The 15,036-nt window shown below is 32.1% G+C and overlaps 1 protein-coding gene across 3 annotated transcripts in view; it reads right to left on the bottom strand.

The window, feature by feature from the left end:
• Positions 1-15,036, bottom strand: part of LOC128209454 (probable tubulin polyglutamylase ttll-15) — a 38,559-nt gene that overhangs the window by 12,040 nt on the left and 11,483 nt on the right. For all 3 annotated transcript variants that reach the window (XM_052913480.1, XM_052913481.1, XM_052913482.1), the window contains exons 2-6: positions 11,109-11,170; positions 8,527-8,757; positions 7,694-7,849; positions 6,002-6,121; positions 2,156-2,231 (exon numbers count right to left, since the gene is read on the bottom strand). In XM_052913480.1, coding sequence (XP_052769440.1) covers positions 2,156-2,231; positions 6,002-6,121; positions 7,694-7,849; positions 8,527-8,757; positions 11,109-11,144 — 619 coding nt within the window. In that variant the 5' untranslated portion in view covers positions 11,145-11,170. The remainder of the gene's footprint in view (positions 1-2,155; positions 2,232-6,001; positions 6,122-7,693; positions 7,850-8,526; positions 8,758-11,108; positions 11,171-15,036) is intronic.

Below are 15,036 nucleotides of genomic sequence, written 5' to 3'. Positions count from 1 at the left end.
TTAAGTAAGAAATGGTCATTATTTTATACCAAACAGAGTTTAGCCCAAGTCTTATTCAAGAAATTAAACACTATTATTTTTGACAATTTTATAAAGATAGCGGAATTACAACCTCCCCCCTCCCCACTCCCTGCATGGCAGGATATGGACGCTATGACTGCTATGACCGTCATTGACATCACTAGTACTTTTTAGTGATTGCCGAAAGTTATGGTCATATGGGTGATGCTGTAAAATCATGTTTCAGCTAACATTATGATCAGACTTGGGAGAAAATGGAGAGTTCTGATGATGAACTTGAGAAAGACATATTTACCTTACCTTCATTTAATTACTTTAATTAATTTTGTTGATTGAGATGTTCGTGGTGTTTCAACAATTAATTTAAGATCTTTTTACCACCTAAAATATTTTCAGATAAAACTTTACTGCACTGTAATGTTTTTGGTAAAGCTCATTTGTCAAAAAAAAGAGAGAGGAAAAATAGCACCAAGGCCTTGAGATATCAAGTACATTTATATATATTATTAATCTTAATGATTCATTTCAACATCACATCATGGAAATGCAAAGACACTGTGATCAATTTTCTTTTTTTCAATATTCCTGACAAGGAACTAGATCTAATAGACATTGACCAGAAAGAGGTAATAAACTGCCGACAGTCAGTAGTTAACTTGTGATAATAACGCAGCATGCACAAATGATAATCAATCAACAGGTCTGGCTTATATGTGACAATATCTATACAGATGTATTGCTAATAGGACAATAAATGGTTGACCCAAAGACAGAGGGCGATGTGTGAAGTGTGCCATGGAATGACAATAACCCTTGGCAAGGCTGTAATATGACCTGTAACCATGGTTCATGTGAAACTGTGCCGAATCAGTGGCCTAGTGGTAACACACTTGACTGTCAATGCAGGGGTTGCAGGTTCGTTTCCCACTGCACCACTTAAAAATTACTTATTTTCTTCGTGGAGGGATGTTAAATGGAGGTCCTGTGTGACAGTGTTATACACATGTGCACGTTAAAGTACCAGGGTAGCTCTAACCAGGGTTACATACTGTCTGTGCACTTATAATGCTCCAAAAACCTTATATGCTGACTAATGTTCCTTTCAGAGCACTTAAGCCTAATGGTCTTTTCCAGAGTGCGAGTATAAATAAACTTACACACCCATGAAACTTAGTTAATGCACATCACATGGCTGTATATTTCCCGAGGTACGGATAATATCCCCCCCGGATGATTGCCCCCCCAGACATTAGCCCCTAGGACCATAGCCCTCCCGGAAGATAGCCCCCGTCTTAGTGAAAAAAGGACGATATCCCCCCCAATATTAAAATGCATATTATAACCAGGTTATTTAAGCAAATTTGCAAAACAATGATTTTTATTATAAAATGAAACAACCCAAAGGCATAAATCAATGAAAAAAAATCATGAATAGTGAAAAATAAACGGAAAAAGCATGTGATTTTACAATGAAACATTTATTATTTTAAAAGTTAATTGTTTTCTCTGTTATTTGTTGACTAAGCACTTATTTAATAATCTTTGATCAGTAAGTTCTCACCTTTAATTATCATTTGCATTGACTTTTAATTATTTAATAGGGTGATAATCCTTAATGCGATAATGACATTATATGTTTTATTTACTTTAATAATTTAAAAGAGTGTATATATGTAAAGTCATTAATATATATGCAGGGGGGCTATTGTCTTGGGGGGCTATTGTCTGGGAGGGCTATCATCCGGGGGGATAAGGTCCTAGGGGCTAATGTCTGGGGGGGCAATCATCCGGGGGGATATCATCCTACACTCATATTTCCCCAGTATACAATTGTGCTTTCTAACATTTACCTTCATACAAAGATATAAGATAACTATAGAATCTGGGGCCAGTTTCGAAAGTCAATCTTTGTTTTATGTGTATTTTGCATAATATTTCTTTCAATTGTTGACAAATAAAATAAAGTTGAGGGAGTAAAAAAATGAACTATTTGTGAATTCCTAAAAATTTAAGATCTTTTTTTTATCAACAATTCAGATTTTTTTTTTTTTTAAATGGCCTTATATATATTCTTCTATGCTAAATATTAAATCTATGTGTAAGTTTATACATGCATGATGGAACTGATACCAACCATCCAGCTGTTTTATCCGAACTCCTCGGTGGTTGTTATTTTTCTGGACCCACATAGTTTCTGGATGTGATTTGGCCTGAAATTTGACAATTATTTGTTAGTCAAAAGTTACATATTCATTCAATTTGGTTTAATATCGTAAGAGTGACTTTTTATTTTTAATAATTTTACAAAATACTCAGTGGTCAAAATCATATTGCTTCAAATGGGATTAGCCATAACTGATTTAAATCAGGTGTAACCATATTTTTAAGCAAAGGCTTATATTAGGCTCAGTAGACAAAATATAATATCAATCACTAAGCTAGTTTAAGTGGTTCCAGTATGTATTTACCAAATAAATGGGCCAACAGTTTATCTCAGTAAATGCGTACAAATATAGCATTTTGTAAGGGAATTAACAAATAAGATTTTTTAGTCCTTTTAATAAGTGTTTTTCATATTTGAAAAATATTCAATGAAAGTGACTCATTCATGTTTTATAGAGTCAGATTTCAAACATCACCAAAAGTCTCTTAGTGTTTTTTTGCTCATTATTTAGAATGCAACAGCTATAAACTTGTAGTAAGTTCTCTATTTTGCCATAAAACAAAGATTTTTCAAATATAATTTATTTCAGTATTAGATTTACCACAAATTAATAAAATGCATGTTTACCTGTTGTGGTTTGGTTACTAATTGTTCATATAATAAAATGAATTTGAAAAATGTTGTTCTTTTTAAATATCATTGCCAACATACAATCTGTGAACGCTCTCGGAGTCTCTTTAATGCTAGTAGTAAAGTCAATTGCCCTGCCACACTATTTACTAAGAAATAAATAATTCAACAAAAGAATGAGCGCAAATTTATATTTATCAATAATGTTTTAGTATCATATAAAAGAGCTATAAAATATTATAAGAATGAAAATACCAAATTATCCCAACTTGGACAAATAATAACTGTTTCAAGTGCTTTAACTAATTGATTACTTATCGAGTGATCACTTTCGACTTTCATTACAATATGTTACATTGCATTCAAACAGTTCCGCTGTAAGTTTGTTCACGTGTTTTTTTCCTTTCAGGTTATTTATAAAAATACAAAAGACGTTATTATTGTAGACATGAATTAAAATTCAAGAAACCATTCTCCATGTACAGTTTAATATTGAATAAGCATTTCTTCGAGTATAATGTTCAACATTGAAGAAACCTGCATTCCCAAATTCAGTTTAACATTGAAGAAACCATTCCCTTATTCAGTTTACCGGTAACATTGAAGAAATAATTCCCCAAGCATTGTTTAACATTGAAGAGCAATTCCCCAAGCATTGTTTAACATTGAAGAAACAATTCTCCAAGCATTGTTTAACATTGAAGAAGCAATTCCCCAAGCATTGTTTAACATTGAAGAAACAATTCTCCAAGCATTGTTTAACATTGAAGAAGCAATTCTCCAAGCATAAAAAAAATGTTTAACATTGAAGAAGCAATTCTCCAAGCATTGTTTAATATTGAAGAAGCAATTCTCCAAGCATTGTTTAACATTGAAGAAGCAATTCTCCAAGCATTGTTTAACATTGAAGAGACAATTCCCCAAGCATTGTTTAACATTGAAGAGACAATTCCCCAAGCATTGTTTAACATTGAAGAGACAATTCCCCAAGCATTGTTTAACATTGAAGAAGCAATTCCCCAAGCATTGTTTAACATTGAAGAAGCAATTCCCCAAGCATTGTTTAACATTGAAGAAGCAATTCCCCAAGCATTGTTTAACATTGAAGAAGCAATTCTCCAACCATTGTTTAACATTGAAGAAGCAATTCCCCAACCATTGTTTAACATTGAAGAGCAATTCCCCAACCATTGTTTAACACTGAAGAGCAATTCCCCAAGCATTGTTTAACACTGAAGAAACAATTCCCCAAGCATTGTTTAACATTGAAAAAACCATTCCCCAAGCATTGTTTAACATTGAAAAAACCATTCCCCAAGCATTGTTTAACATTGAAAAAACCATTCTCCAAGCATTGTTTAACATTGAAAAAACCATTCTCCAAGCATTGTTTAACATTGAAGAAACCATTCTCCAAGCATTGTTTAACATTGAAGAAACCATTCTCCAATTTCAGTTTAACATTAGTTTAAACATATTTATTATGCAAAAAAAACAATACAGCATTTGTTACAAACATATAAGATAAAGGATTGGAACGGTAGAATTAACTAATAAAGTTCCTTTCCTTAAAGTTTAACATTGAAGAAACCATTCTCCAATTTCAGTTTAACATTGAAGAAACCATTCTCCAAGTATTGGGAGTTTAACATTTAGTGACATTGATTAAACCATTCCATAAGTATTGTTTAACATTGAAATAACCATTCTCCAAGTACAGTTAGTTTAATTTTTAAGAGCAAAATTCAGTTTAACATTGAAGAAACCATTCTCCACATATAGTTTAATGTTGAAGAACTTTTTCCTCTAAATAGCAGTTCATCATTGACAAAACCTTTTCCTTAGTACAGTAAGACCTTAATTTATTAGGTAATTTTAACACAACATTAATTATACAATGCATGACATGACCTGACACATCTAGGTCTTCCTTTTGACAACATGTTGCAAACTATTATAAAACCATCACTCAAATGTCCAGACATGCTGGTTTAGATTTGTGACATATTTTCTTGCAACATGACAACTATTATCACAAGCTTTGCTAAAACATGTAATAAATTCCAATTAGAGCTGTCCTAAGATAATGCACTATTCTTTTCTGTTACTTAGTTGACAGATTTTGCAATTTACGATTTTGGGCATTCTGACAGAAATCTTACAAAAAAAAAATGTTTGTAAAAGTTAATTAATGAAATCATTGATGCATTATAATAACCTTCAACTTTATATATAGAATATTACTGTAACATTTTCTTGGAAGTTTTTTTAACAATAACTACCTGTAATTGTTTCCTAAGCAAAAAAGTTTTTCGTCACCAAAAGGCAATCTATTTTGATAAATTTCAAATTGCCCATTATAAATGCCTTCTATAAATCAAATATACTAGATCGAATCATCAGTAAAATGAATCTTTTAAAATTTTCTAAATTTAAGTTTTATTGTTCTCCATTAAATCTAAAATTGAAAGTCATTTATAATACTGGTATATTTACTATGCTTATTGTTTCTATAAATACTGTATGTGTTCTATTAAATGCACAGGGTGCATGTTTCAATAAATACCGTATATGTCCTTTTAAACGCGCAGGGTGCATGTCTTTTTGAGAACCCCGTGCACTTCAAGAGAACCCTTTTACCCCATCAGCAATTATTTAAAATTCTCTAAATTGTAGCCAAAAAGATGAAATAACAATCATGCAGTATCTGTAAACATCCCATTCTGTGTAAATCAATTGTTTATGCTTCAATATATTAATATATTCATTTCGGCAATGTGGCAATGTTTATCACAACTGCCATCGAGTACAAAAATGTGTGTTTTTTCCTTTAATGCATGAAGTCAGCAGGTGCCCTAAAATGGCAGCCATAGGAATGCTTTTCATCAGAATTTATCAGATTTTTTTTAGTTAAACATTAAGGTTTACAATGTTCATGTCATGGAATCCAAAAATAGACCTACAAAAACACCCTCGGTGTGTCTATTTGGGGCATGCATGTTTTAGTCTATTACAATTCTAATAAATCTAAAATTGAAAGGCTGGTATGTTAACTTATTGTTAAAAAAAATAGGACATTTACGGTAAGTTTTATTTTGCTGTGGCATCATGTGTGTTGTCAAACTGAGCAGGCAAAATGCACACTGCATGTAAATGTTTCATATATTCATCATAATTCAAACATACATATTCCAACAGCTTCTCCTTGTCTTTTGGAACCCTGAAACATCGTGGAAACGCCTCCAGTTGCATGGTCGCCAGATGGCCTTTATTGGTGATAAACCCCGACCCGGGAAAATGATTTACCTGAAATATAGATGCCTTTGTTTAATTTACCTCGTAAGGCCACAAATGATGAATAGTTGGTTTGGCGTTTCCTTCCCACTCTCAAACATTTAAGCCTTTTTTTTTAACTGGCAATAGAAAATATTAAAAAAATGTAGCTACATACCCATGTCTAAAAATAGGGTTTTATGGAAATGCCACACAAACTATTCATTACTTATCACAGACACAGACAAACACAGACAGACAGACACATACACACACAGATAAAAATCATACTCAAAAACAGGCAGACAGACAGGACACACACAAACACAAAGTCAAAAAATTGACTTTTTTATAATAACATGAAAATTATGCAAACCTTTTTTTTTTTAACTATTCAACTTATTAACCTTTTAGCTTCAACTTTAAGTATGTGTGTGTGGTAAATATGACAGATATGTCATTTTAAGTATGAACTTTCAGAGGCATCAGAGAATTAATCTGAAGTCATTAAAGCATACGTTTTAAATTAATCATAGTCTAAAAGTAAAGTATTGTAATTCATACACTATATATCACAATGGCAGTAAATAAGGAAACGTCGTGTTGATGGACATACGACAACTGATATATGAACTGCTTCTTAGGATCCTAAATTATACAAACTTCAAAAGAAACTTCAGGAAAACATTTATCATGGTTTATGATACAATCACATTATAATATTATGCTGGTATTGTCTAATTGCATATACCGTTCATAATTTAAATTTTAAATTATTATTATTATTTCAGTTAATTTCTTTTAACATGAATACAAATGGGACCATCTTTAAACACTGTGCCTTTATCAAAATATCGATTGAGAATTTCAGATAAATATATTTAGCTTAGTGTCACAAATAAAATCGGTTTGAAGTTTTACTTCTAAATTTTTAATAAACTATGCCAAAACTGGCCGATAAAGCTCTTAGAAATAAATGATGTAACTTCTCAGAAATATTAATTCGATAAAGTGATTGTATGATATGTGCATTGAAAAGACGGCGACAAAGTGTAAATTTAAACGTTGTTACGATTTCATTTTATATTGTTCCCAGACTTCAATTTAATTAAGTCATTTTGCCAGTCCCAACTCAAGTATTGAAGATCATCATTTTATGTTCTAGGGTTGGTAATTGGTTCCAGTTTGATAATTGGTTATTTGAGTGGAACCGATTATCGATAGAACAGTTGTTTTTGACATCACCTTAATTGTAATTTTATTCTTGTTCAATAACTTGCTTTCTTTAACTATGGGGGGTAATGCTTATGTTATGTGTTTGTTTAAAGTTATTTAGTGTTGTTGTTGCTTTCGGTTATATTGTTAATGATAACTACTGCACACTTCTGAATAAGTAAATTAACTCAAAGGAGAAAATTGGCTGAAATTAACCAAACGCAAATAACAAGAGGAAAGAAGAAAAACAACTCGTTCGTTGAATAGACGATCAATTTTGACCAAATACAAATGATTGTCGCCAATTTCAGGCCCAATCAATCAATCTTCAATTAAAATCGAGTATTGGAACATCACTAAATGTAGCAATCAAAAAATACTCAAACAAACCCTCTGATGAGGCTGTAGTCGAGTCATGATGTGTTTCATGGTGATAAACGGGTAATCATGAGCCCACAACACATCCCAGTCATCTTCACCATTTGTTACGTGGAAACCGAGGCGTTCAAACACGGTCTTCACATGTGTTAGGTAGCCAGTTTCCATCTGTGAGGAAATAAAACATGGTCAATCTGTAAGGAAATAAAACATGGTCAATCTGTGAGGAAATAAAACATGGTCAATATGTGAGGAAATAAAACATGGTCAATCTGTGAGGAAATAAAAAATGTGCTATATGTGATGAAATAAAACAGGGTTTATATGTTAGAGGAAATAAAACATGGTCCATCTGTCAGGGAATAAAACATGGTTCATCTGTGAGAAAATAAACATGTTGATCTGTGAAGAAATAAAACATGGTGAATATGTGAGGAAATAAATTATCGTCCACATGGAAAAAAATACTAAAAAAAAGAACTAATTCTGTCAAACTATAAAACGGATGTTTAAATACAGTCTTAACAGATGTTTAATAGCCATTCTGTGTGGAATAAAAACATGTTGACTGAATGTTTGATCATTAAAAATATACCAAAAATGTATCAAGCAAGTGAAATGACTGAATCTGTATTTTAAACAGCATATAAATTAAATATTAAAATATAAATAAGTGAATAATTAGGCCTCTTGCTTTTGATACCAATACATAAATTGATATAAAATTGGTATTTTAAATGTTTAAAAAAATTCGGGAAGGAACCTATTAAGAATCACAAGGAATTTCTCTTGTTTCGAAGCTTCATTATGTAAATAAAGCTGAACTTCTGAGATCAAGCACTCACATGTTTTCCAAGTATCCAGACCACGGGGGAATTATTTGGACTTCGGCCCATACTGCCTTCAACAATCGTTATGGGATGATCATCTCGGTGTAACATGTGTTCCTCGCGCATCTGCTGAAGTTCGTACACGTTCAATGCCGTCAACAGCAGCCCAACTGACAGGACAATGCCGACCAAGATGTTTAGTCTCGTTACCCGGCATGATTTCTTCTTCTGGTGATGGAACTCACCCTGAAATTTTATATAGTAGTTGAACTAATCAACCATATATTTTACATCAATTGTGAAAGAAAGAATTACAATATTATATTAATCACTCTTGCTGGCACCATGGTATATGAGAGTGTGGTCTTGTATTGTGGGGGAAACTGGAGTACCCTAACCACTTATTCGGCTTGGTGATCACAAACAAAAGTCACATGCGCCCATGCTAGGAATCTAACCTGGGTCACCTAACCACTGCACTAACTGGACAACCAACATCATATATAAAAAATGGTGAAATTAAATTGGTGTGAGTTCCCATATATTTTAATAGAAAAAGCATATAATGAATATAATCCGACACATCATGGGCAGACATCATACGATCATTTATAATTATGATTTTATTTTCCAAGGCAATTTAAAGAATAAGATATTATTGCAAAATCTTTTCTTTTACTTATTACATAATTATCATGTTTGTACATGTATATTAATTTCTCCTTAATTAGGCGTTTGTTAAAAGCTCATTATACATGCATTTCATATGAAAACATTATGTAACATTTGATAAGAATGTTATTAATGGAACTATATGTAGTTAGGTATTAATACTAAACTACATGTAGTTCCATTAATATCATTCTTATATAATTATTATGATATTACATTCAAGTAAAAATGCACATATAATATTTATAATATATACATGCATCATTAATTTTCAAGCAATACATATCACAAATACACTTGCCTGTTTTTGTGACCTAGCGCAAGATGGCCCTATCCTACCCTGGTGAACTCATGTCATAATAAGTTTCTCCCACCTCAGATAAGTAGATCCATTAATTTAACCATGCTAGAAATTCTTATCTTGCCCACGGGCGAAGATAAAATGCCCGTATGGAACTTCTTTTAATGGTCACCACATTGTAATTACCTCCCTTGTTGAAAACTGTCGTCTGTAGCACTTCATGGAAACCTTGTCTTGTGGCAATATTTAGAACGCTAGTTAATCATTTCTCGCTTCAAATGTCACCAGAAAACAGTTTTCACGCACATTTCAAGAAAAATGCTTCACTCTTCTTAGAACTATTTAAAGACCGATCAGACCATTTACATACACTGAATCACTGCGCGAATATCCATGACAACCACGAATTATCGCATATATATCTGTACGCAATTATTTTCACTAAGCACAAAAGAGTTCCAGCAAAAAATACATTTTTACTTAATTTTGTTTAACTGAGGTGGGAGAAAAAGCATCTACCATAGCCGCTCGTGTAAGATAGGTTCATCCAGACCCTCGCGAAAGGTGTTTTAATGCGGAAACTCGGTAAACCTTGTTTCAGCAAAATACCCTACGCTCAGGTCGGATGAACCTATCTTACACTCTCTGCCAGGGAAGATACTTATAATCATTGCACAGCGTTAAAATGTGGTCATAAAACAAAAAAAGTGCATCATTAAAATGTAATTTATTATTTATTTAAGTGTTTTTCAGTGATTGTAACAAGTAACGTGTGTAATCAAGGGTAATAAGTATTGCATTTTGATCTTGTCTTATTTGACTCTCATAATATTTTTGGCTGATTTTGATTTCACTTGGCTTGACTTGTGAAATCCGAATCTACAAAAACCAGGTAAGGCCTAAAAAATAAATTGTTTGGTAATGGTTACATCCTTTTCAAAAATATGAAGGGTAGGTAGGCTTTTTTTTCTTTTTTTAATTTCTAAGGCTTTATATAAGAATTTCATTTTAATCATTGGATAATGGTGTTATCTTCTGCATAAGCATTTAAGGTTTTCAACTACAAATTGAAAAGAAATTACCAAAAAAAATAAAAAAAAAATATTGTTTTTCTTTAGTTTTTCATTTTTTTTCAAAGTGACTATAGAAACGGTAGGGTCGCCGCCTATTCCGTCCGTAGGTAGTCATCAAAATTAGACTTTTGGATGAACAAGCCTGAATTCTTAAACTTAATTGCTTGGCATCAAATGTTTGATTAAGCCCTGCTATATAAAATTCAGAATTTGAGCAAGCCCGGAAGACATTTTACCAGTGCAGGGCTTGCGGGCTTGTGCTAATTTTGACCACTGGGTAGGGTCGGGTAACCTGAACCAAATGTATTTTTTTAGGCCTTATTAGTACTGTGTTTTGATCCAGGAAGATTGTATTCAACTTGAGTAGGTTAATTTAACCTGTAAACTCAAGTTGAATACAACCTTCCCGGATCCAAACACAGTACTAAATAACCCGTTCATATTAAATGACAAAACAGCTCAACTTAATATAATGAACTCAATATGCGATCCATTCTTTAATTCCAAAGAAAAGTTCCTTTAATCATAAAATGTTATACGGATAAACTTACCGAGAAGGAATCACTGTGAAGTCGCTTGGTGTCCATGAAGGATTATGTCACACAGTAAATGCCTGAAATTGTAAAAGTGATAAGGCCATAATGAAATAATTTTGTCTGAGTTACAGGTATCTGACTGAACTGAATTTTTTAGCCCAAACATGAACAACTTGCCTGGTAATTTCTTCTTCTTTTTTATAAAAGTAATGGGTACCCGACTGATGAAATTTTAAAGTCACACTCTTATTCAAAATCAATACATACACATGGATAACAAACATAAATTTTGAATGTGATAAACCTTTAACTACTTACTAAATAATGCATTTATGAAAAGCATTAATTACTGCTAACAAGATTGTAACCATATATTCAAAAACTGAAAACACAAAAATATTAAATGATTGGTGAATGCTAGATTTAGTTTGGTCTACGTTAGTCTCATAAGGTAGAAATACCGTGTTTTATGCTCATTTCTTTCAAATTAACTTGGTGTCCTTCTTAAGAACCATTGTTTTCAACATTTATTCAGCCTTTTTGGAATATTAAAAAAAATGATTTAATCGCGATACCTTATTTGAGAGTAAGAGTGCATCTTAAAAGTTTAAATTTGAATATTAAATAAAATATATATTATTTATTTGAAATATTAAACATGTGCCACTTTTAATTGAACAAGGTTAATTGGTGATACAGTTTACTTGTGTAATGTTCATGGATTCATGTAGTCCGGAGCCCGGAAAATAATCATTTCTGTTTTAGTAAATTTTGTAGAGTATTTGATTTTCGCTTTATCGCTAGGACTTCTTTATGATGATTTCGTGTATTTAATACTAATGTTATGGTTTTAGTATTAAATGTCTAAATTTAGCTAGTAAATAATTAATTAATACGAACTAAGTTGTATTCTTAATAGTTTTCTACTTTTTCGTAAGTTTGATAAACTTGACACCCCTACTCTGTAACGTTAGTTATATATAATGGTTTCGCCCATCGTGTTTGTTAAAATGGACCATTCCATTTTGGTCACGTGATGTTAGGGTATATAAGAAGCGGAATGCATAGAAATAGTTAGTTCGGGTTTCGACGCCGATGTGAGAACATCAAGTTAATATATAGGGAAGCTTTGAAGTATCTTTTTGTACTGTTTAGGGCGGGTTCTGAACTATTGGAGGCTAGGAGAATTAAAGTGAAGCATTGCGCTACAGCTTCTAGTTTCCAGGTTCGGACATCCGTGGGGTTTCTTTTTGGCCTCTTAGTAAGCCTGGATCATTGCGATACAGACGGAACAGGGTCAATGGTTTGATTCCCCGTAAAAGCTATACATTTAGGACTGTGGGTTTCGCTGATATATTGTGATTGGTTTATAAGCTTTCAGCCGTTCGTGGGTTAGTTGTTGTTATTGTTGACTGTATGTCAAAGTCCTGGCTGATTAATATATTATTGTCGTTAAGACCACTTGTGCTTTGGTTTGGAGGGTACCTGGTTTGAAGAGAGCCAAACAGTTGATATTTCAAGTCTCTTTATTTTACATTATTAGTGAATATACATGAAAACAATAATGACTAAATTGGCAGTTTCTGGTAAATGAACACTGATAAATTGTACTTATAAAATAGTATCTTTTATGATAAAACTCGCTTAGCATTTTTGTTGAGAGGTACTTAATAAAAAGGGAATTGGTTAAAACATACATGTGTTCATTAGCCAGAGTTACATGCCAGTAATGTATTAAAATGATAATGAAACAACAGTACATTACTAATATTAATTGTAACAATATATGAACATAACTTGTTAAACTTATATTAACAGTCAATATTTAAAATATAATTTATCTTTAAATGTTAAATAAAACTTGTACTTAAAATAAAAGAACAGAACTTATATATTTCAATATGTAAGAAAACATGACAAAGTTACTTAAGAATAATATAAGAAAAGTTCTTACCTGGTTTGAAGAGAGCCAAACAGTTGATATTTCAAGTCTGATGGCCTATGTTCAAACCAAGAATAAATACTCGAAAAGACAGACGTTGTTGCATAATAAGGTAATAACTTGTCAGTAATTGTTAAATAGTGTTATACAATAGTTGTCTGGACCAGTAATGAAATATTTGTACAAATGTCATATTGTCAAAGCCAGATGGTCAGTCAGACCTTTCAGTTGTAAAATCAATTTGCTTTGAGATTAAAAGTATTGAAATTTGGTTAAACACAGACAGTACTTATGTAACTATAAGATACTGTACATAAAATACTGTTAACATAAATCTAAAAATATGAAACATCTTGAGATCCTAAAAACATGATAAAACATGAAACTTTATAAAATGATGAAATGATGAGATTGAATATGAATACAATGATGATAATTATAAACACAATATAAATGAGAAATAACCTTGTGAAAACATCCTCTGGCCCAGTAAAGCAATGCTCCTGCATTGAACACAGTTCACAATGCATGTGTAGTAGTAAAATGAATTACAGGGCAGAGGAGTTAAATGCAAAAGAATAATAATATAAGAATTTTATACATATGTACATATGAAGAAATAAAGATATTTCCATCTGCAAGTATCAACAATCAACATGTTGAATATAAGTAATGAATACAATGTCACAAAACTATGACTAAGAACTATGGCCTTATACCATTAGCACTCAGCACATATTCTATAACAATGTTAATTGAAATGCATATTATTTAAATACATGCATATTAAAATTAAAATGTTGTTTAGGCTAGGCCTCCTTGTTCATGTGGAGAACATTATAATTGACTCGATGCTAAAACTGGCTGTGATAAAAAAAAAAAAAATTAAAAATATAATAATATGAAAAAAAAAATGACACTGATTAATAAAAAGAAAAAATGTAATTGGTTAGAACATTGTCTGATGTTAAAATGAATGCACAAAATTATACAGATGGTAGATAGATAGGCTTGGTTCTTTTTTATTCGCTGATTTTTGGGTATAGCAATGGTTTTGCCTCATTTGACTCCATCGGAGCAGATGGGACCTGACTCGCTCCTATTTCTATTGGGATGCAAAACTGATTATGTGTTACCCATAAGTACAGTGTATAAGGGTTTTCATTATTTAGTATGCGGTAAACAGAATATGCATTGATTGGGTTGAGTTTGACTGAATGTGGTAGATTGAGTTGAATGGACGGGTTTGTGACCTGAATGTGTAATTCATTCCAGTTGAATCATGAGTTCTGACCTTAATCCTAACTTAATGGTAACTGATGGGGTAAGTGTAGATTTAGTAGCTACACAGTTTCTGGCACATGTTGGTAAATACAAAATTGGACAAAACACACAGTGTTTTCCATTTGAAATCTCCAGATATAGAACTGGACGACTAAATGGTTTGATACGTTTGTATATGAAATATACAAAAACAAGTATTGCCAATGTGCAGATGACATATTCATTAAATTCCAGAAAATGTTCATGGAAATGTGCAAGTGGGGATTGTGTTGTTGTTGTAGCTATAGCGGGTTGGTCGGTGTAGTGAAATGAAGGTAATTTAGAACTGGTAACGGTTGGAACGTTGTTTGCAAGTAACAGTGCTGTTATAAGTTTGTTGTGTTTTTTGTACATAAATAGCATAGCTATGGCCAGTGCAACAGAGAATGTTATGGATATAAGTGCTAATGCAGTTGCAGCAGAAAATGAAGTTTCATTGTCAGTTGTAAAGTCCTGCAGAAAAGGTTCAGCTAAATCACTATATATTATTTTGTCTTCTTTAGCAGCAGAAATCATTTTATCAAGATTCAAGTTGTTGGCTTTGTCTTTGGCAATAAGGTTTTGAAATTGATGTTCATAGATGTGGAATGGTTTAATTGTAATGTTAAGTGGTTGAGGAAATGTGGTGTTTGGCTGTATGTCTGCTATTGCTTTTTCATCAAAGAAGTGTTGTAGCAT

Source organism: Mya arenaria, chromosome 11 (genome assembly GCF_026914265.1).
Source record: "Mya arenaria isolate MELC-2E11 chromosome 11, ASM2691426v1".
NCBI classification, from domain to species: Eukaryota; Metazoa; Mollusca; class Bivalvia; order Myida; family Myidae; genus Mya; species Mya arenaria.
Note: the sequence above shows the minus strand (reverse complement) of the source record. Positions and strands in the feature narration are given on the sequence as shown.